The sequence below is a fragment of the Phoca vitulina genome, unplaced genomic scaffold (assembly GCF_004348235.1).
Source record: "Phoca vitulina isolate PV1807 unplaced genomic scaffold, GSC_HSeal_1.0 scaffold46, whole genome shotgun sequence".
Taxonomy (NCBI): domain Eukaryota; kingdom Metazoa; phylum Chordata; class Mammalia; order Carnivora; family Phocidae; genus Phoca; species Phoca vitulina.
This window is the reverse complement of record NW_022589749.1, coordinates 3,075,120-3,093,198: the sequence shown is the minus strand read 5'-3', so window position 1 is coordinate 3,093,198 and position 18,079 is coordinate 3,075,120. Positions and strand designations below refer to the sequence as shown.

The window sequence follows — 18,079 nt, the reverse complement described above, 5'->3', positions numbered from 1 at the left end:
CACCTCAGCCCCACTGTCCCACATAGGATTCCTTCCCAGCATTTTTCAGTCTTGTCGTTACTTACTGAATTAATTTATAACTGTCCAACCTTCGTCTTTCCTGCTAGATCAGAAGCAACTTCAGCATCAGGACTGTATTTGATTCACGGGTGGGTGCCCCGTGACTTGGCTCAGGCCCCATACATAGCAGATCCTCAATAATTGTCTTTTATTTGCATTATCCAACCAGCTGTTTAGCTAGAGCAGGTCAGACTTTCTGAGGGACAGTTTCTCATCTGTAAAATGGGGATAATAATAAGAACGCTGGCCTCCTGGGATTGTCATGAGAATTCAGTGAGTACATGGAGATAAAGTGCATAGAACAGAGCCGGACACAGGGAAGGTGCTGGATAAAAGTGTGTCGTGGGGGGATGGGGAAATACTGCTTCATGGGTACAGGTTTTATTTTGGAGAGATGGCAATATTTTGGAACTAGATGGAGGTGGTAGTTGCACAACATTGTGAATGTACTAAATGCCACTGAATAGTTCATCTTAAAATGTTTGATTTTAGGAGCACCTGGTGGGCTTAGTCAGGAGAGCATGGGACTCTTCTTGATCTCTGGGTTGATGCCCACAACTCTCTCTGCAGCCCAGTTCGCTCCTCTGAGATCTAGACTCGCTTAGCTAACTGCTCACCCGACATTCCCTTTGGGTCCCTAGAACTCAACGTGTCCAGGAGAAAACACACATCCTCCAGCAACTTCACCTTGCCCTCCCCCAGTGGTTCCTGCCTTAGGAAAGGCCACCCATCCATCCCTTTCTGCAAAACTAGAAGTTGTGGCCATCCTTGGCACCTCTTTCTCCCTCACCATCTCCATCTGAATGCCCAATAGAGGTTAATTCCTCTGTGCCTTGGTTTCCTCCTCTATAAAACGGGGATAACAACAGATCTTCCTATTAAATGGAACAATGCATATATGTCAGTTACTATGGCCGCATGACAAACCCAATACTTAGTGGGTGTAAAACAACCTTGTTTTTGTGCTCTTGATTTTGTGGACCAGGAAGTGGGGAAGGTCTCAGCTGGGCAGCTCTGAATTGGAATGAGGTGGTGGCTCCAGATTCCATGCTCTCAAACACAGCACGTACTTAACTCTGTCAGATCCTACAGGGCCTGGAAAGAGGGTTGGGATCTTATCTTAAGTGTGCTGGGAAGCACTGTCCATACTCGAATGCCCAAACAGAGGTTATGTTCTCTCTGCTTCAGTTTCTTTGAGAAAACTCTTTTTTTGGGGGCGGGGGGGATAAGGAAACAATTTTCTTCTCTAAAAGGTCTCTCTTAATAGTTATCAATCTGTCTCTCTCTCTGTTTCCTTAGCCATGGTCCCAGTCCATGTCCCAGCATGGCCCCTAAATATTCCCCTGGCTTTCACCCTGGCCCAGAGAATGTGAAAATCAGCCCCAATGACACTCAGACTTTGGTAACCAAAGTTTTCAGCCCATTAGGTAGAAGGCAGACCCCACAGCTGCACAACTGATTGGCAAGCTGTTCTCATGAACAACTATTGTTTTCTTATCAATGCCACCCAGGCCCTCCTTCTCACCCCCACCCCTTTTTTTTAAGTATTATCCCCAGCCAGCACAGAGCCCGATGCAGGGCTCAATCCCACCACCCTGAGATCAAGACCTGAGCTGAGATCAAGAGCAGGTTGCTTAACCAACTGAGCCACCCACGTGCCCCTCCTTTCTCCCATTTCTGATCAAAGATGACCAAGATACCGTCAGGAGAAAAAAATTAAAATCTCCTGCCAATCAAGAAAAGCCTCTCCACAATTCTAGAAAAGAATGGTTTTAATAGTGAATAAGCAGGGGCGCCTGGGTGGCTCAGTCGTTAAGCGTCTGCCTTCGGCTCGGGTCATGATCCCAGGGTCCTGGGATCGAGCCCCGCATCGGGCTCCCTGCTCAGCGGGGAGTCTGCTTCTCCCTCTCCCTCTCCCTCTCCCCCTGCTTGTGTTCCCTCTTTCGCTGTGTCTCTCTCTGTCAAATAAATAAATAAAAATCTTTAAAAAAAAATAGTGAATAAGCAAACTAGACTTGAGGGACAGCGTGGGTCATCTGCTAATGAGATTACAAAACGGAGAGAAATCCCACACTTTTCATATATAGCCAAGTACTGCCTCCCAAACATGCTCTCAAGATTAAGGCTAACTTGTCCTCGGGTAGAAAGACCTGACACATCTTTCCTAGTTCATCCTAAACTCACTTGGTAATCGGGGTACACATTGTGCTGGATAATTGCCTTTGTCTCAAGGAAATAATAAAACTTCTCATCTTTACGATAAGCAGGTGGTTACAGCTTGGAACAAGTTGCTTAGGCTAAACCCCCACGGTCCCAGGGAGTTAGGGACACTATCTTCCTTGATATTTGCATTTCAAAGAGGCTCCTCAGGCCCCTAAGGAAAAAACATTCCTGGGATGTGCTACTGGCAAGAGGCTTGATGAGCCCTTAAAAAAGATCTGCGGGGACGCCTGGGTGGCTCAGTCAGTTAAGCACCTGCCTTCAGCTCAGTCATGATCCCAGGGTCCTGGGATGGAGTCCCACATCGGGTTCTCTGCTCAGCAGGGACTCTGCTTCTCCCTCCGCCCCTCCCCCTGCTCATGCTCTCTTTCTCTCTCACTCTCTCTCTCAAATAAATAAATAAATAAAATCTTAAAAAAAAAAAAAGAAAACATGATGCTAAGTGAAAGAAGGCAGCCACAAGGGACAAATATTGTATGATCTCACTTACATGAAACATCGAGAATAGGCAAATTCTTAGAGTTAGAAAATAGATTAATGGGAGGGCCTGGGAGGGAGGAGGCAATGGGGAGTTACTGCTTAATGGTAATAGAGTTTCTGTTTCGGGTGATAGAAAATGTTCTGGGGGCGCCTGGGTGGCTCAGTCGTTAAGCGTCTGCCTTTGGCTCAGGTCATGATCCCAGAGTCCTGGGATCGAGCCCCGCATCGGGCTCCCTGCTCTGTGGGAAGCCTGTTCTCCCTCTCCCACTCCCCCTGCTTGTGTTCCCTCTCTCGCTGTGTCTCTGTTAAATAAATAAATAAAATCTTTAAAAAAAAAAAAAAAGGAAGAAAATGTTCTGGATGTTCTGGAAATAGATACTGGTGACAGTTATAAACCATTGTCCTTTATATATTTTTTTAAGATTTATTTATTTATTTGAGAGAGAGAGAGAGAGAGAAAGTATGCGGGGGGGTGGGGGGAGGGGCAGAGGGAGGGGCAGAGAATCTGGAGCAGACTCCCCTCTGAGCATGGAGCCCAATGCGGGGCTCAAGCTCATGACTCCGAGGTCATGACCTGAGCTGAAACCAAGAGTCGGAGGCTCAACTGACTGAGCCACCCAGGCGCCCCCACCATTGTCCTTTATACCATCGGATTGTATACTTAAAAATAGCTAAACGGGGGCGCCTGGGTGGCTCAGTCGTTAAGCATCTGCCTTCGGCTCGGGTCATGATCTCGGGGTCCTGGGATCGAGGCCCATGTCGGGCTCCCTGCTCTGCGGGAAGCCTGCTTCTCCCTCTCCCACTTCCCCTGCTTGTGTTCCCTCTCTTGCTGTGTCTCTCTCTGTCAAATAAATAAATAAAATCTTAAAAAAAAAATAGCTAAACGGTAAATTTTCTGTTACATACAGTCTACCATATTAAAAAAACAGCAAAAGATTTACACACATATCAAAGAGACAGAGGAAAGATTTACACGCACACAGTTTCTCAAGGAAATGCTCTAAGAAGGGAAAAAGGGAATGAGTCTCTTTCTGCTTGGGCAACAGGGAAATTTCTGAACAATTTACCCTGTAGTACCGTCTTCCCAAACTGCCGACTGTATTGAACAGAGAGCCAATCCCCACAGCCCTAGCTCCTGCTTAAAATTACCTAACACAAGTCCAAATCCCAGCCTAATCCCCTCTGGCCCCTCCTACCTGGCCCCCCAGATCCCCCCGGGTGCCCCCTCCCTGCTCCAGCAAGCGAATAAACCCATCTTTGTGGATTATCGCATATGGTGTAGGTCTGGTTATCTTTGGCTAGAGGGTTTCAATATTCCTCTCCCAAGAGATCTCTATGACCTAACTAGAGAGACCATTCCCACAGCCCTCAACATCTTCAATGGCTTCAAAATAAGTATACAAACTCTTTCTCTTCTGATCCATCTCCCCAGACTCTGTCCCACCTGAGGGCCTTTGTTAATTCCGTTCTTTTTTTTTTTTCCTGGAGGGCCGGCTTCCCAGTTCCTAACTCAAGTTTAGATGTCCAACTCAAGCACCGTGTCCGCAGAAACACACACTGGGGGGAGTGTGCCCTCAAGGGGTCCCGTTCCATTCATTACACACTCCCAAATTGTCATAGTACGCACACTGTACTATTGTGTGAACTATTGTGTGAACTATTGGGTTCACTCACCGGCACGGGCAGATCCAGCTTCCGTGGGGCCTGAAGTTTATACTGTTTGGAGGCCCTATTTTAGAAAAGGAAGGCATCAAGATGAACTCAAAAATGAACAGGGAGGGCGCCTGGGTGGCTCAGTTGGTTGGGCGACTGCCTTCGTCTCAGGTCATGATCCTGGAGTCCCTGGATCGAGTCCCGCATCGGGCTCCCTGCTTGGCAGGGAGTCTGCTTTGCCCTCTGACCCTATCCCCTCTCATGTGTTCTCTCTCATTCTCTCTCTCTCAAATAAATAAATAAAATCTTTAAAAAAAAAAATGAACAGGGGCACATTTGGGTAGAATGAGAAAAGAAGGGGCCTTGAAAGGGTCTTTCCAAGTGAGGGGGCCCTGGAGTTAAGCTTCATTAGCTCCACGGGAAACACATCTCTTCTTATAAAATGATGACCTTCGTGACAGCAGGGCCTCTGTCCGATTTTGCTCAGATATTTACTGAATGTACGGCTAAGGTATGTGAGAGGATGTCACCCTATCCTACAGACACTTCTTCAGACCAAAGAGCACCCCCTAACCCCCCAAGCATGCTTGGCTTGCTCCCTTAGGCCGCCTCAGTCACGGGGCTGATGAGACCTTCCCCAACCACCTTCTGTAAACTCTCCGTCACTCTGCTGTTTTTCTCCAAAATTACTTATCACCATTTATCATTATGACATACTCCTTCAAAAAAATTACCGTCTCTCTCCTTCCAAGAGAATGTGAGACCTCTTGGTTGACGTCCAATGTCTATAAAAGGGCCCAACACATAGTAGGTCCTCATTATATTTCTAGTGAATAAGGGATTAATCCCGTAAGTGCAAGTCAGTTGAGCTGGTTGTAAATTGCACGGGGCGGGGGTGGGCGTGAATCTTTAGGGCCAGAGCGCAGACTAAGGCAGGCTGAGTAATGGCCCCCAAACACGTTCATACTCTCACATCCCTGGAGCCTCTGATTGTTCTATGAGGTGTGTGTTTTCTTCCAACACCACCAAGCAATCCTCCAACACTAGCTGGGTGTCCTACAATTCAACCCAATTCTGACATTGTCTACTTGGAGACCCCACGGGCTCAGGGCTCAGACTGATAAGACTGTCCCCCTCTCTCCCACTTTAGCCGATACTTAGAAGTGGAGGTTGTTACGTGTGGTTCTGATTGGCTATAAATCAGAAGTTCCCCCGACCTCTTCACCAGTTTGATTAATTTGCTAGAATGACTCACAGAACTCAGAAACATTTTACTTCCTTGATCACCGGCTTATTACAAAAGGATGTAACTCAGGACCAGCCAGATGGATGAAATGCATAAGGCAAGCTTTGGGGAAGAGGCCTCAGAGCTTCCAATGCTTTTTGAGCATGCCACTCTCCCCAAATCTCCACGTGTTCACCAACCTGGATACTTCCGAATCCCGTCCTTTTGGGTTTTTTTGGAGGCTCCCATTACAAAGGCATGATTGATTGACTTATCGGCCACTGGTGATTGATTCCACCTCCCTGCAGGTCAGGAAGGGTGGGAAGGAAAGGGAGGGAAAGTTCCAACCCTTTGATCATGTGGTTGGTTCCCCTGGCAACCAGTCCCCATCCTCAGGTGCTTTTCATAAGTCAATTCATTCACATAAACTCAGGTGTGGTGAAAGAAACAACGAGAATTTATCCCTCTTATCACTTAGGAAATTCCAAGGATTTTAGGAACTTTGTGCCAGAAACGGGGGTGAAGACCAAATATATATTTTTTATTATAAATCACCGTACCACAATTACCTTACATGGCAAAAGGGACTTTGCAGTTTTAATTAGGTTAGGAATCTTGAGATGGGGAAATTTTCCTAGACAACCTGGGTGAGCCCAATGTAATCACAGAGGTCCTTAGAAGAGGGGGACAGGAGGGTCAGAGGCAGAGAGAGGAGGTTGACAATGAAGGCAGAGGTGGGAGTGATGCTGGTCATAAGCCAAAGAATGAGGGCAGCTTCTACAAGCTGGAAGAGGCAAGGAAACCTATTCTTCCCTAGAGCAGGGGGGAATCAGAAACTAACGCATATTAAATGCTCATTTTGTATCAGTTTTCCATTGCTGCTGTAACAAATTACCACAACGCTCTGGCTTAAAACAAAGCAAACTTATGATCTCCGGGCTCTGGGTATCAGAAGTCTCTGATGGGTTTTACAAAGCTAATCAGCAGAACTGCTGCTCACAGCCACATGACCCCAACCTCTGCTATAGTAATGCAGTGTGCCAGGGAGATGATGTCGTTGGTTGGTACTCAGAGTTCAGTGGCAAGAGGTAACAAATATATAGAGGCAGATAAAACATGCGCGTACTATTGCAAAGCAATACCCCCAATATGCCAAGTGATTGGTACAGAGAGCTGAAAAGACGATTTTGCATCCAACCCTCAGCAAGAGAAGTGGGATTGGCATTGGTGGAAGAGCAGGGTGGGCTTTCCAGGTAAGGGGAGTTGCAGAAATAAAGGCTAGGCAGGAGGGAAGTAAAAGCTGCCTTTAGAACCATCGGAGGGGGGGACCCACAGACAAAGCTTTGCGTGGATCGGTGGAGAACACGGAGATTGAGAAGGCTGCCTGCCTCTGGCCAGAGCATGCGCTGAATGCTGGCTGGAGGGGTTAGCCCTCCTCCCCTGCTCCCTGGTGGCACCGAATGCCTTGTAGAAAATGCATGACGGTTAAAAGAGATGTTTCAAGAGGGCAGTCTGGGGGCAGTGTGTGTTTTTCAAGGAAGGGGAAGCCACCAGCTTGGAGGAAAAAGGAACAGGTGTCTCTCTCCCCACAGATTGGCCTGCAGCTTTTCTGCTAATAACTGCATTTCCATTAGCGACTCCTTTCAAAGCCTTCAAACCCAAACTGATTCAATTACTGCATACTGTTTAATCGAGGCCACAGATACTACACCTTGAATTTATGGTGGGACTCAGAGGCTTTCCTGTGCTTCGTGTCTTTTCCCCACCGCTTCCCTGTGAGACCACAAATGGGAGCAGAGAAGAGAAAGGCTCATAACTCTTGAAGATCTCAAATTTTTGGAGACCGTAAGGAAAAGCTGGGAGAGCGAGGCTCCCAATATCAGCTCCGAGTTCAAGAGGAGGAAAGAACTGAGAGGCAGAGAGACCAGGACACCAGTCCCCTCCTTTCCCCCCCTCCCCAAGTCAAGCAGTACAAAAAGATTTGTTTTTTTTTTTTTTTTTAAATCACTTTACTAATTACTCAGGCCTAATTGTCTGCTATTTGATTAACTTAATCTTATTTTCCTCCAGAGGCCATTGCTAAAGTGATTTCCTTTTAGTGATGTGGGTTCCAAGCTCTGTATTGATCCACCGATTGTAAATTTTCCCCTTGGTTTTGCTCTCTCTGCGATTTTGCCAAGGGTACAATGAAGGGGAAAAAAAGTGCATTTTTACTATTTAACTGACTGTGAGGCCCATATTCTATATTGACTTGCAGTCGCTAGAGAATCCATTCTTCCCCTTCCCCCACTTGTTTCCCCCCCCCCTTCTCCTTTGGATTTGTGGTTGGGAAGGTTCTGTTTTGGTGTAAACTGGGATTTCCCCCCTCCACCTGGTTGCCAGGCAACAGCAGCCAGCCCAGTCAGGATGCATATAAATGTTAAATTGTTGCCAGCCACCTCTGGAGGCGGAGCCTGTCAAAACTCCAGTGCAGGTGGGGGTGGGGGAGGTGCTGGTGAAAAATTCCGAAGTCAAACCTTATCCCCAGCGAGCGCTAATGGGCAGGTAGAGGGAGAAGCCCAGGAATTGGCTTTTAAATTAGTGTCTTCTGTGATGACAGGTGGTCTGAGGGGGCTTAAGGATCCCAGGGCTGAACAGCAAATGGCAAATTACATCGAGAGGGAGCCGTTTGAGCTTCAGTAGGAGAAAAAAGCTGAGAACATTCAAAGCTGGATGTTAGTTTATTTACTCATACGTAGGATTATTCTATTCTATTCTATCTTATCCTATCCTGTTCTACGTGTGTCGAATACATTAATTCATTTAATCCTATTGCAATGCAATGAAGTTGAAACAATCACAGCCGACCTGACAGTGAAGAAAGAAAAATACAGAGAGGTTGAGTAATTCATCCAATGTTGCACAGCTACGAAGTGGCGGAGCCAGGACTTGAACTTCAACAGCCTGGGGCTCTTAGCAGTAGCACTGGGAGGTGGTGAAGAATGCAGATTCTCGAGCTGACCAGTCCGAGTTCGAATTCTACCTCTAACATGTACTAGTTATGTTCACCTTGCATAGAGTGCCTGATCTCCTTGTGCCTCAGTTTCCCAAGTTTTAAATCAGAGAGAGTAATTATACATGTCCAAGTATTCCCATGAAGACTGGCATTTAATCACTCTTAGCTGTCATTTTAGTTAATTTCTGTGGGGCAGGGTAGAGCTGGATACTGATGGGGTTCTCTGGTCCTACCCCATCTCTGACCCGCATCTCAAATTTGAACTTGGGCTTGAGGCTCAGGGATGGGGTGGAGGAGGCAGGAATGGTATGTGGGGAATGTCTGAAGTTGGGTAAATTATTTTGTAATTTAAAAGGCTATCTGGCGGTTTGTGCTTTTTGGCCAGGAAATAGGCGTGAATGTCAAAATGGTCACAGCATCCAAATGGCCATGTCCAGAAGGGCATGACAAAGCCTTGGGGGCTCCCACCCTCTAGTTTATCCTTTTGTACTCACCACCCTGTCAGGGCATTTGGGGTCAGCTCCTCTTCATCTGTCCTTTTAATGCTTTTGAGGCCCCTTCCTTCTGTTTTGTTTTTTTTTTTTTTTAAAGATTTTATTTATTTATTTGACAGAGAGAGACAGCGAGAGAGGGAACACAAGCAGGGGGAGTGGGAGAAGGAGAAGCAGGCTTCCCGCAGAGCAGGGAGCCCGATGCGGGGCTCGATCCCAGGACCCTGGGATCATGACTGGAGCCGAAGGCAGACGCTTAACCGACTGAGCCACCCAGGCGCCCCGTGGCCCCTTCCTTTTGGAACTGGGTCTGAAGCCAGCTAGGAATTAGGTTTTAGGGTCCTCAGGGTTGTGTATACAGGGAAGCAGGGCTGGGGGTGAAGGTGGTACAGTTTCTTTGGGGCCCACTCAATGGATGCAGCCACGATGGGAGCAAAGGTGTTGCGGGTAGGGTGGAGAGGAAGCGGAGATGCTCCACCTGGATCTGCGCCAGGACTCAAGAACCGTTCCCCAGCTGGTGGGAGCACCCTCAGCAATCGGCGCTTTGGGGGTGGCTTCTACTGCAGAGAGCGGGCTGGTCCAGGACTGACTGATGGAGGGGTATGAAACCTGGTCTTCTGGCCCCAAATCATAGACAGCTCTGGAAGGTCACCTTCAGAATTCCCCTTGGGGTTGGCTGAAATTTCTGTTGCAACAATATGGCGGCTCAGGCTTTCCCTCCCAACAGGTGGACTGTTCCCTCTCCCCCCTCCCCTTCCCAAGACCACTACCCGATCAATCTCTGCTCCCTGTCTCAGGGTGGGCTTCCTGGGGGCACCTGGCTGGCCATAGCGGGCAGAGGTGGGAGAAATTCCAAGCAAATCAAACGAGAGACCACAGCCCAGGAAGTCAACTCCACTTTTTAATATTTTAACCATAATGCAAACAGGCATAAGTAGACTTTTGTTGAATTCCATCAAGTTAGAAGATGAGGACAATGCAGAAGGAGAGCATGCGGTGAACACAGCTTGGACAACCTCGCGAGGAGCGTGGGGCGGGCGTCAGTCCTTGGAGGAAGGTGCCGGAGCGCACGGGACACTGGGCGGACATTAGCAGCATCGAGAGCTCAGAGGTAGGGGGACGTCCGAGTTTCTGACAGTGTGTGTGTGTATGTGTGGTGACATGTGACACCCACTCTGCCCACCTCCCCAGCTCCTCAACCCCAAATGGAAACGCACTGGTACAGCAAGGAGGGGACGGCCAACTGCATTCTCTCTCTCTCTCTCTCTCTCTCTGCCTTCCAGGAAACCACTGCTGAGCCTGGAGTGGGTCCTGCGATCACAAGACAGCACAACACAAGGAAGACAGGGCAGAGGCAGGGTGCACGGCATCGGGCCTCGGTGGGTAGTAATCAGAGTGATGCCAAGGGCACAGCATCTTATCAAAATGGAACTGTCATCCTTTCTGTCTTGGGAGGGAATTTGTGAAACCACTTTATCATCATCCCCCGCCCCAAATCCTTTGAGTCTCAGATAATGGAAACAAAGCCATCGGCTGAGTACTGCTCTGCTGACTCCAGAAGGTCCATGATTGAAGGGCCTGGAGCAGCCAGGAGATATTCTTTTGCCCTCAGGGGACATCTGGCAATGTCCGATGTCACATTTGGTGGGCGTGGGGTGGGGAGGGACGGCTACTGCTTCTGGTGGGCGGAGGCCAGGGATGCCGCTCAACATCCTGCCTACGATGTCTGGGACAGCCTCCACCACGAAGAATTCTCCAGCTCCAAATGCCAGTAGTGCTGAGTCGGCTGACCCTGGACCAGAGTTAAGCCTGGGCACTTGGATGTCCTGGAGTCATTTTCTAGAAGACTGTGGAAAGCTGCATCTTAAGGCAGGTTTGCTCCTGCCTGCCAGGGCCACCTCGTTAAGAACGGTCTCTGTCCTGACCGGACGGACACAACTTGCTTGTTCAGAACTGTTCAGGTCTTCCAGGACAGAACAAAATCATAAACAAAGGTGTATTTACCCCAGACCTCCTCCCTTGCATGATTGCACGTGGCTCTGACAAGTAGTAACAGAGAATAGACTCAAGACCCATGTTCCAGGGGTGAGAGTTTACCTAGGTCCTCATGCAGGTCTGAGACTCATCAGTGTTTGGGGAGAGGCAGCTTTTGCCACCAGGTGGGGACCGGCGGTGGATCGAGGACAGGGTGCATATGACAGAAAGAGGAGAGACCAGGCTGGTGTCAGCCCCAAAAGGTCAGACTCAGGTTCATGGTGACCATCTGTGTTGAGTTCGGGGCGGGGGGTGGGGGGGCAGTGACTCTCAGATCCATCTTCCCCCATCCCAGCCCCTGGTTTTTAATTCTTGAGCCAAACAGGACATTTAGATGCAGGAAACTTGACAAGGGTTGGGAGACGTCAAGGAGTATGGACAAGTCATATAGGATGCCCAGATGAATATTTTTTTCTCCTTGTCACCTGCAGGCAGTCTCAGATTAACTTGCCAATTCAGACAGAAGGCTTTGGGGGTAAGGTGGGCATGGTGACATGCTGGAGGTCAGGGCAGTGGAGATGCAAATATACAAGTTAACGGTTGGCTTCACACAAAATCTTAACCCCATAGTTTTCCCGATGGCATGAATGGCCAGCGCTTGAGGGGTGAACGGGCCCAGACATCTGGCTTGCACATCCTGGCAGAGGGACTGTTGGTTTGCCTGCCATCTGGGTCAGAAAAATCTCACTTGTTTTGGACTTAGGGCAAAACCTGACCTCCTTTTGGAAGTCCAAAGCAGGTGGCTGCTGAGAATGTGCTTGGCAAGAAAATCCTATGTTCTAAGGCCAATGTCTAATTGGCCCGGGGTTGGTTTTCTTTCCTTGCATCTCGGCCTGGCTGGACCTTGGAAGGATGCACCCTGCTGGCTGGGGGAGAAGCTGGCTATCATGTCAGCAACTGCAAACTCATCTTTCCCTCGAGGCTGTTTTTTTTCTCATGAGACTCCTTTCTCAGCCTAAAGGTAAGACTCTTAACTTTCTCATCTGTTCTCCTTCTCCCCAACAGATAGGTCTTCAGGTCCTACTGATTTAACCCCTGGAGTGGCTTTATCACTACATCTGCCTCTTCCCTCATTCCAGCCTTGGTTATTGCAACATTCTACGGCTGGTTCAACAGACCAGCTGTCCAGACTCTGCGCTACAGCGAGAACATTCTTTTCCAAGCACAACTCCAATGACCTTATTTTTCCCACGTGAAAAACGTTCCTAGGGATACCCTGCTGCCTGCCAAATAATCTAAATTCCTTGACACGCGCTCATCTGTCCCAAAGAGCTGGTCCCTGCTCACCTTCCCAGCATCAGGCTCATCACCTTCAAGCCTTCCAAAACTGTGCCTGAAGCCAGCCCCCGTTTACTGCAACATGCTCCCGTCTGTGCCTTTCCTCCCTCTCTTCCTACTTCCTGGAAATCTTATCTCCCCAGACCTGCAGGTGGAATCCACCCATTTCTCAAACCTCAGACATTTATGTCGATTCTAATTGTGTGTCTACATACGAGATTCTCACTGTCTACAAACAGAAACTGTTCTTTGCTTCGTAGTCTCCACTGTGCCTTCCGCATACAGGTATTGGTGAAGTGGAAAAGTAAAATTTGAAAGCTTCGATGGGCCAGGTAGTATAACTGGCTATTTTATGGGCATTATCTCATTTAGCCCCCTTTGCTATATAAGTGGATATGTAGACTCGGAAAGGTTAAATCACCAGCCCAGGGCTGTCTGCGGAAACAGGGGAAGGGGGAAAGCTCAGAGTTAGCGTCTGGACTCAGGGCTGCTTCCAAAGACTCCATTTTGGTGGGTCCGAAGCATTTCCCTGAACGGAAGGATACCTGGCTGTCTCACTCCGTAGAAACCAAGCGGGAAAATACTCCTCCGCTCAGGGAGTTAAATGACCTCTGCTTCTTTCCTAACACAAGGTGCTGGCTTTGGATTCATAGTGACGAACGAGGGGCATGACCATGTCAGCTTCTCCTGCAGAGGGGGATGTGTCCTTCCTCCTGGCCAAACTCACTTTTGTTAAATTGAGTTGGAGCCACTGCAGGCCAGTTCAAGGGGGAGAGGGACAGAAAGGTCTGTAATCTAGGTAACCCCCAAATGCCCAATCAATCCTATTTTCCTGCTCACTTATCGTGGAGCCAAATTTTGCGCCTAGATTTGGCTACTGGGACTGAAATTAAAACCACCACGAGAGGGCAGCATTTACCCACCCTGGATCAGAGCTAAACCCTAAACCAGGACGCCACACTCTGCCTCTTGACAGGCTCCTTATAGGGAGGCTTCTCGTAACAGGGGTGCTGGCAAATGAGAGAAATACATCGGACCAGTCTCCGGTCTTCTAGCGGGGAGTCCTGAAGCAGCTTGCGTTGGGTGTTGAAAGGTGTTTCCTTTAAAAACAAAAATCTGTCTTGGGAAGAAAGATGCATCCCGATTCTATCATCACTGCTTTGGACTCCCTGATACATCAGCAAGCCTGCTACTGGACGGGCAGGGGTGCATGAAGGAGGTGCCCAGCACACAGGAAGTGCACACAAGCATGTATTCGGGGGTGGAAAAGCACTCACATGCAGAGCTTGGTCTGGAGAGGAAAGCGCCGATGAGTCCCTCCTTGGTTGAGGTCGGACAGTACAATTCAGGGTCTGGGGAGCAGGGACGTCTTAGCAAGTATCTCCAAAGGGCTCAAAGGGTTGAAAGAAAGCCCCTGGGGGGAAAGCTGCTAGGAGCCAGAACTGTGTATACAATGGGCCTCCGGAGCTCCAGGTGGGACAGGGTGGGGATGGGGGGCTGAGGGGGGGGGGGGGGGGGGGGGGAAGGGGGTAGCCCGCCAAGGGCTTGTGCTTGGTCTCCTTGCCGTGGAAGTCCCAGCCAAAGGACACAGGATTAAAGGAAGGCGGGGAGGTGGTAACTGGAGGCAGCCTAGCTCTGCACTCAGGGGACATGGGACCCCAGAGGGAGGGGGGCTGCCGTGGAGGGTGGAGAAAAGTGAGGTCCAGTTTGCCTTTTGCCTTTAAGAATCCCCTTCCTGGGGACACCTCTTTGGCACCCCGTGAACTAAGGCCCTTCCAGAGAGGGCCAGGGTACTTTCTCTTTGGCAGCCCCCCAAACGGAGCATCAAAAAATACCCATTGTGCCGTACAGAAAGGTGATGCTGTCTCTCTGGATGACAAAACGTAACACAACAAAACAGAAGAACCCACTTGCAGAAGGCTTCCCCTCCAACCTGGGTGGGGGGGCCCAGGGCAGGCCCCTCTAGCAATTTCTTGGCTCTCTCCAGGCCTGCCCCTGATTTTGAGCACTTCTGGGGAGAGGGGGGGCCCTCCCAGCCCATTCATCCTGACTGGGTGGGCACAGTAGGTTGCCTGCTGTGGGGGGGAAGCGGGGTGGGGGGGGAGTGTACTGACCCTGATTCCCACTGAAGACTGCACTGCCCATTTTTGATAGGAGTCAAGGTTCATTTGTCAAAATTATTTTATCAGGCTGGAAACTTGGGGGATCACTTTTAGAAGGCCAGGAGCATGAGGGCCAGGCCACCCTAGGTTGTGGTCCTGTGGAGGAAGCCGTGTGGCGCCTCGTTATCGCTTTCCTCTCCAACCTACCTGATTTACCCGCCTTCTGTTATTTCCTTCCTAGGGTGGAAGGGCCAGCCCCATTTGGGGCAATAAAAAAAATAGCAGCGATATTCTTCCTTGATACTGTTTCTAGTCTCTACCACTTTAAAGGCTGATCTATGCATCCTTTTTTTGCTTCATAACATTACAAGGGGGAACCGTGGACAAGTAACTTGCCCAAGGTCACCTGGGGGTAAAGATGGGAAGATTCTTATTTCCTGCATACTCCCTGGGACATTACCTCCCCGTCTTGTGGGTGCGATGGTCCAGGGAGGGCCAAATCAGGTGATCCTGTCTGGGGGGGGGGGTAGGGTTGGTGAGGAGGTGTGCTTAATCCACGAGATGGGTTAGTTTCCCAGGGAGGGCTCCGCTAACTAGTACCAGAATCTAAATGCGACCCATTCTGTGAGCCCCTTTTTGATGGAGCCTTCCCCCTTAATCATCACACTCGCTTCTCCCCTGCCCTTTGTAACCAGGACAACGAGGGTGCCTCCAAGTGTTTCAGGGACATGAACACAGATAGAAAATTATGGACGCGTGGAGAACCAGGGCACGGTTCTTGGCCCTGAAAGTCTGCAAGCCACACGCTTGTCCAGGCAAGAGGACAGACGGAGACCCAGGCCTGTCCCACACATGCACGCACGTGCACACACACACACACACACACACACCACCAGGACATCATCATAAAAAAGGAGAAGGGGGGGCTTCAGCAGCAGAGAGACTGGCTCAGACCCTCCTGACCGGTCCCTGCAGCCTCTCCAGGGGGACCCCAGAGCAACGGCCACGTTCCAGTGATGTCATGCACCGGTGATCTGCCCTTGTCGGGAAGAGAGAGAGGGGGAAACAGTTTTGTAAGAGCCACTGTGGATTATAAAGGCATTGCATTGCAGCAGGACAACTCAAGGAGAAAACCCAAGAGGGCCAAGGAAACCACCGAGGGGCGAGGACCCAGAAGAGGAAAAACCACAGCGACAGGACGAGAGGGACAGCGGGGGCCACGCGGGGTCCCAGAGGGAAGGTTCAGCAGTGTCCACGCTTATAAAACCTGCAGCTGCCCCACCGGGGCGCATGGGATGGCCCCCCTGCCATCCGTCTGGGCAAGAGGATCCAGTTAGGAGCTGAAAACCCTGTGGGAAGACAGGGGGAAGGGAGTTAGTGCCAGGGAGGCCAAACTGCACTGTTTCCTTACGGAGCCACAGAGAAGCCACCAAGCTCTGGGCACAGGGGCTTCACTGCCCCTTCCTCGGCAGGCTCCCTGCCTCGGACAGCACCTGGCCCCTAGCTGGGGCTCGTCTTGAATGCACGGACGAACTAACGAAGGAATGAATGAGTGCTTGCTCACCAACACAAACGGCCAGGAAGAGGGACAACGAAAGGGGCTTCCCGACACGCCGAAGGAGTTGGAATCTTAAAGGCAATACAGTGAGCCTACTGGACACAAAACATGTTTTGTATGTACGGGGAAAAAATGAGGCTGCTTACGAAATGGGGTGTCTTCCCTATGCTACCGAAAATGAGACAACCCAGTTCCTACCTAATTTAACATAAAAGGCACAAAGCGGTGGTTTGGAGGCACTCTGTGGGGGGGGCATGGGGTGAGTGGCATTACCGTCGTGGTTGAGAGGTCCCGGCCTTAAGGTGAGGTTTAACTAGTGAGACTCAATCCAGTCTTGTGGTGCCTCACACTTTTCCCAGCAATTTTGAGAGAACCACTGAGATTGTCAAAATAATACCAATTGGGATCTGCGTGGATGAGAACGCTCTGGGCAATCTGGGGGGTGTGAGAGGTGTTGTATAAAAGGGAGGGAGCTGCGGTGGGGAATACAGCTTCCCGGAGGCTGGAGCCGTTATTCCACTAGGGGGCGCCCCAGGCAGACGTGGACATGCAAAACCAGGGTTCCCACACTTGGAGGGGCCTCAGAATCTCTGGAGGGCTCCTTAAAAACATAAACCTCGGTTCTCACTCCAGAGTTTCAGAGTCAGCAGGTCTGGGGTGGCCTGGGAATTTGCATTTGTAGCCCACTCTCCACTGTGGGAAAACCAGGGCAAACGAAGCCAGACACCCTCCAGCCATTAGGACTGGGAAAAGAGGGTTCTGCCCACCCCTCGAGCCCCTGGGAAGGAGCCTGCTTACTCATCGATGTCTTTTTTGCTCTCCTCAATGAAGGCAATGGATTCAGATCTAAGGCGGTTGGTCACTTCATACGTTCGCAGGGTGACCCCGAAAATATCCTCATGGTACCGGTTGTCATCCTGGGGGAGAGAAAAAGCCCTCAAATGCCAGCCAAAGGCAGGAGAGGGACAGAGGGACAGACACACTGACAACCTGGAATGGAATGTCCCTAAAAAAGATGGGTTCTAAACAAATAAGATGTAACCCAGTGCCCCCTGGAGGACCTCTGACCTCCTAGCCCAGGTGGCAAAGAACATTTCAGTTCACATCTGAACTGGCACACCTTGGACAAAACTTTTTATGCAGTGTTCAACCTGGACAACTGCACAGGACAGTGCTGCAGCTTGGTTCTGGGGGCAGGAAGAGTCGGTTTCGGAAGGTTTCTATCCAGCTACCCAGTGATCCACCCGCTTGTTATTTTCACACACCACAGCCCCCACCCATATTTAATACACGCACCTGCACACCCAACACCCAGTCCTCCTCCTTCTCTCTCAACTACGGTTTGGGACCACGGGTATCCTCTACCCGGAACCATAAGTGGGAAAATGGGAGCAGGCGGGGATGTCATCATGGCCCTTCTAATCATTGAGACAGGTGGGGTGAGGAAGAGGAGACGGGAACCAGTTGCTGACAAAGGGATCCAAGAAGCCAGCCTGTCACTCACCCTCAGCCTGCTGATGAACACGCCTGCGTCCTCCGCTGAGAGTCTCCCCTGCTGGGTCATGATGCGCTGGATGGCTTTGAGGACATCGGCGGCCATGGTGACGTCCCCACAGACATAGATGTGGCCCCCTTGCTCCTTCAGGGCTCGGTACACTGGTTCTGCCAAATGCTCTTGCAGGATGTCCTGCACGTACTTCTGCAGGGGGCAGGAAGACCCGTGAGAAGGAGCTGGGTCCTGGGCAGAGCCTAATACAGGTGACCCAGGGGAGCGGGAGGAGCGAGTAAGAGAAGGAAAGCCGATCCGAGGGTGTGCGAATGAGCTGCTCCCCGTGTTGGAGCTCAGCTGTGCTGAGGACCCTCTAGAAGGTCATGCAGAACACACCCCAGAGCCATAACCCCGGGGGAGCACAGGGTGGGTCACGATCTACCTGCTCCCTGTCCAATGGCCAGGGACCATTGGTCGGGACAGGTCCTTTGAAG

At 50.2% G+C, this 18,079-nt stretch overlaps 1 protein-coding gene across 2 annotated transcripts in view; it reads right to left on the bottom strand.

Moving 5' to 3' along the window:
* Positions 1-15,509: 15,509 nt before the first annotated feature.
* NOS1 (nitric oxide synthase 1) overlaps positions 15,510-18,079 on the bottom strand; it is a 104,263-nt gene continuing 101,693 nt past the window's right edge. For both annotated transcript variants that reach the window (XM_032431485.1, XM_032431483.1), the window contains exons 27-29: positions 17,601-17,795; positions 16,895-17,013; positions 15,510-15,887 (exon numbers count right to left, since the gene is read on the bottom strand). In XM_032431485.1, coding sequence (XP_032287376.1) covers positions 15,872-15,887; positions 16,895-17,013; positions 17,601-17,795 — 330 coding nt within the window. In that variant the 3' untranslated portion in view covers positions 15,510-15,871. The remainder of the gene's footprint in view (positions 15,888-16,894; positions 17,014-17,600; positions 17,796-18,079) is intronic.